The sequence below is a fragment of the Pyrus communis genome, chromosome 3, assembly GCF_963583255.1.
Source record: "Pyrus communis chromosome 3, drPyrComm1.1, whole genome shotgun sequence".
Taxonomy (NCBI): domain Eukaryota; kingdom Viridiplantae; phylum Streptophyta; class Magnoliopsida; order Rosales; family Rosaceae; genus Pyrus; species Pyrus communis.
In genome coordinates, this window is record NC_084805.1 from 14,062,134 (window position 1) to 14,066,699 (window position 4,566).

General features: G+C 44.9%; 1 protein-coding gene across 1 annotated transcript; it reads right to left on the reverse strand.

The window, feature by feature from the left end:
* Positions 1–3,197: 3,197 nt before the first annotated feature.
* On the reverse strand, positions 3,198–3,677 carry LOC137728232 (uncharacterized). Its single transcript, XM_068467079.1, has one exon. The coding sequence runs from the start codon at positions 3,675–3,677 to the stop codon at positions 3,198–3,200; it is 480 nt and encodes a 159-aa protein (XP_068323180.1).
* Positions 3,678–4,566: the final 889 nt, after the last annotated feature.

Here is a 4,566-nt window from a genome sequence, read left to right on the forward strand (position 1 = left end):
TGACTTGAACACTAGGCTTGACGCGATCCAAGTTAAGTATAAAAGTGCAGAGAAGGAGATTGGATGTTACATACCTTAGATTCAAGATCTTAAGTTTGCAGTTTCTGAGCTTCATTTTGCTGTTTATGTAAAGGATGAAGAGTTGATTGTTGCTTATAATCAAGTGACTCACTTCAAGAGAATCGTTGATAAGATTGAACCCCAAACGTTTGAACTTCAAGGTATACTGAAGATCAACGAAAGTTTGAAGGAGGAAGTGGATGAGTTGCAGCACGTCTATGTTGGTTTGTTCGAGGAAACTAAGTAGCTGAAAGGTGAGAAGGATGAGCTTGAGGTTTCGAGACCTTCTCTATTTCTCTGGAAGACTTACTTACCTTTACTTTTGAGACCTCTATTGGTGAAGTAGCCGGAGATGCTGGTGCCCAAGCTAGAGCAGCCGGGGTTGAAGCGCTGGATGATGTCGCTGCTAAAAGTGTCGCGGTTACTGATGGTGTGGCGATCGAGTAGTCGTGGGATGTTGAAGTTGCTGAAGTGTAGTCTTCTAGGTAACCTTTAGGATTTTCTTTGTTTTTCCTTGTAGCTTTTGTTTTTCTTGAACTCCTTTGGCCTTTTCAAGTTGTTTATAGCATCATTCCTTCATTTTCTTGATCTTCGCTTCTTCTGTTTATGCCCTAACCTTTAGACTTTATAGACCAGTAGCAGGTGTGCTACTTTTCTATAAGCAGACAGGCTCGTGTAGTCTATACAGCCGTAAGTGTTGGCATAGAACTTTGCAAAGTTGTTAGCTGTAGTGTTGGCAATCGGATGCCTTACTTACAGAAGAAGACAAATCCGCGTAACCACTAGGCTGTTAACCTTAGATTTCTCCAATTTCGTAGGTTGCGTAGTAAGTATCACAACACTTTAGGACTTGGTATAAGTTGTTCCGCGCTTGGCAGAGGTGAAGCTTATCGACTACGTAGCATGTCAACAGTGAATAAAGCTTCGTATATGCACGCTAGCTTGTTTAACCTTTCACAAGAATGTGCGGTTGTAAAAGTCTAGCATGACTTTACTGCTCGAAGGGCAAGCCGTAAACAGTCTTCTGGAAACTATAGGCTACCTTAGTGCACTCGGTAGCAGCTTTAGGGTTCCAAGACAGTCGTCTATCAGATACACTGCGTAATGTACTCCCTCCGTCTCTAGGGCCCGGTTCTCTACGGATTAAGCCAAAAGACCCAAAATCCTTCAGTTAGCTAAGCCTTGAAAAAGACCATTGTGGCTACTTCTAAGAATCCCGGCGCAAACCATCATGTATCTAGTTATACTAGGGCAGCCAGGCTCATCCACGTCTAGATATTCGGAGTGTAGAGTTTATCCTTCCATCTTGGAGAGCTGACTCATGTAGGTGTTAGGGAATTGGTTTACCCTCTCGCATTGGAGAGCATGATTGGTTCATCCGAGGGTGCAATTCCTGCGATGAGTTCCTAAGAAGGGCGCGATCTTTTTTTGAAGTGCAAGAGTGATCAGTTGTTGTAAGTATGTAGCCGAGCCAAGTTGTGATTACTTCTGAATTCCTCCTTAAAAAACGAGTGAAACGAACAAGAACTTAGCTGTAAGGTAGGAACTGCATAACAATTGGATAATCATTGGCTTGTGAGGTGGTCCCTGTCGACCTGCTTGAGTCTTCGGGCTTTGATGTAGTAGGAAGTCACACATAGTACTTCCTCAGATTGTAGGTGCTTCATTGTTTTTCGGTCTTTTTGTCGTTTCATGGTGGCGAAGGTGTAATTACTCTTGCCACCTACTATGCTGATCTTGTACGGACATTCCCAGATGAGATCCATCTTTTTTGAGCCTTCTTTGTGGGTAATGATGAAGGCTTTTCTTAGGACTAGATCTTCACGCTGGAACTGCATGATCTCGACTTTTTTGTTGTAGCTGGAGAGGAGTTGCTGCTGGTACGCTGTAATGCGGGTGATGGTCTGATCACACTTCTCCTTTACCATATCTAAGTTTGTGGCCATCTCCTTACTGTTCTGCTCAATGCTTGGTAGTAAAGCGGTGATTCTTGACTTGATTACATTGGGATGAATGATTGCTTCTGAGCCAAATGCCAAAGAGAAAGAAGTCTCACCGGTTGCTCATCTTTTGGTGGTGCGATATGCCCATAGATATCCGGGGACTTCGTCTGGTCATTTTCCCTTCTTATTGGTAAGGGGTTTCTTGAGGCAGTTAAGGATAATCTTGTTGGATGCTTCAGCCCACCTATTGCCTTGAGGATATCTCAGCGTGGACATATGATGCTTGATGCCATACTTTTGGAAGAACTTCACCACACATTTGCCCACGAATTGCAGGCCGTTGTCAGTGACGATGAACTGTGGGATGCGAAATCGGCAAATAATGTTCCTCCATATGAAGTGCTCTATGTCCATTTGAGTCATGGTTGTCTTGGGCTCTGCTTCTACCCATTTAGTGAAGTAGTTGGTTGCCACCATTATCATGCCTCTACATTCAGTAGCATACGGCATAAGTCCTACCAAGTCGATTGCCTACTGCATAAACAACCAATGACTTGTATACGGGTATAGCTCGCTGGCAGGTAGTGCTCGTATTGGCTTGTAGTGTTGGCAGCAGTCGCATTTTTGCACTAACTTTTTAGCATCTTGGTGCATGGTAGGGAGTCGTGGAGCTGGGACCATGTTACACGTAGCAGGAGATGCTCAATTGTCGATATTAGACCATTCTAGAGCTAAATTGTGGAGCAAGGGTCGGCTAGGACCGTGTGACGCACAACAGGAGGTAGTGCTCAACTGCCGGTATATGTTGCCCCTATGTATAATCTTTTGGGGCGACGAGGACAAAACTTGCTTTCGAGTGTGTCCTTCTAGTGTTTGTCTGCTTTTGGCGTGTCTTTTGGGCTGAGTTGTTGCGCTCGTCAGAAAGCTTTGCATTAGCAAGGGTCTACGCTTTTATCCTCGCGAGTTTAGATTGGGTGAAATAATGCGTTATGAAGATGACTGCATACGTTTAAAGGTAAAATTTAAGCTTTTAGGTTGCAACAACTATCGCCAAAGTTAGCTTTTGAATTTCTGGTAGGATCTAGGATAGCTTTTGAAGTGTGGAATACAGGTATTCGAGCTCCCAGCTCTTCTCGCATGATGGTGAGTTGATTGCTGCTTCAGATATCGTCAAACATATGAATAAGTCCTCATCTACTTCCGGTTTGGATAATAGGGATGTGATATCGGGTACTTCTTCAAGTCCTTGAATGTGCATTGGCGAGCTTCGTCCCAAAGTGCATGCTTCTCTGCCAGAGCGAAAAAGTCTGCTAGAGTTAGATCTTCTTTCATGATCAATTTTTTGAATAGCAGGTGGTCTACTGCAAGTCTTTTTTGGAAGGCTGCTCTAGCTATTGAGTCATTGCATCCGACTATCTTTGCTTTCTTTGCCTTGAACCTCTTCATATAGTCTCGAAGTGACTCCTTTGGATTCTTCTTGACGTTAAACAAATGGTCAGACTTCTTCTTAATCGAGCGATATGATGAATATTCTTTGGTGAAAACCAAAGAAAGTTCGTCAAAACTCTGGATAGATTGTGGCGGCGGGGTGTAAAACCAATCTTGCACCTCGCCTTGTAGAGCGGTGGCGAATATCTTACACAGGAGATCGTCATTGTTTCGATAGAGGATCATTGCGCTTTGGTAGTGCTTTAGATGTCTCTCCGGGTCTTCATCCCCTTAGAAAGATGTGAAATGTGGCATGCTGAATTTGCGTGGAGGCTCTGCCTGCTCGATCTCGTCCGTGAATGGTGACCTGCTTATGTTGGTTATGTTTCGTCGTAGTGCCTTGTCGGTGATCTTGTTGCGTTGGAAATCACACAATCGCTTGGTCAAGAGTCTTTCTACTTCTTCCTGAATTTGACTTTGTTGGAGGTAGCAGAGCTCTCGGCTACCCTCAGTCGTGACTTGCTGTTCTAGGCTGCTCTTCTATGTGTTTGGCTCATCTATACCGCGAATACGGTGCATGTTGTGCGTTCTTAACAAGCGAGCGAGTTCTTCGCAGGCTACCGGTTGAACTTGAGCCAAATTGAGTGACTGCTTCTCTCCGTCCATCAAGATGCCTACTTCAGTGTGAGGTGAAGGTTGCTTCTTGTATGCTTAGCCGCAAATGAACACTTCGCTTGAAAGGTTGCTCATGTTGACTATCGGAGTGTAACCCCAATCGTGAATGTATGTTTGTCTGTGGGCCTAGCCGAAAGTGCACGCTCCTTCGCGCGCTAAAACCGGAGTGTACGCTATCTTGGGGGCCCAATCGAGAGTGTACACTGCTCAAACGCTCGGTTCGTGGCTGGTCGAGTAGTTGCTTGCTAGGACGCTGGTGGAGGGGTTCTTTGTTCGTCCTTGTCCTACTTCGAGACACCTCGTTTGGGGCACGTTGCATCGCGGTACGTTGCAAAAGCTAGTTCACCAAGGTCGCTTGATGTGCGAGGGCGCTCGTTAACTCTATGACTTGTCGAGACAAGTGTTGTTCTCCATTTGGATTAGAATAGCTTGGAAGAAATGTGTCTCCTTAAGCTGTGGA

What these genes read in the sequence shown, in the direction of transcription:
- LOC137728232 (XM_068467079.1), bottom strand. Translation starts at nt 3,677, where the DNA reads ATGATCCTCTATCGAAACAATGACGATCTCCTGTGTAAGATATTCGCC.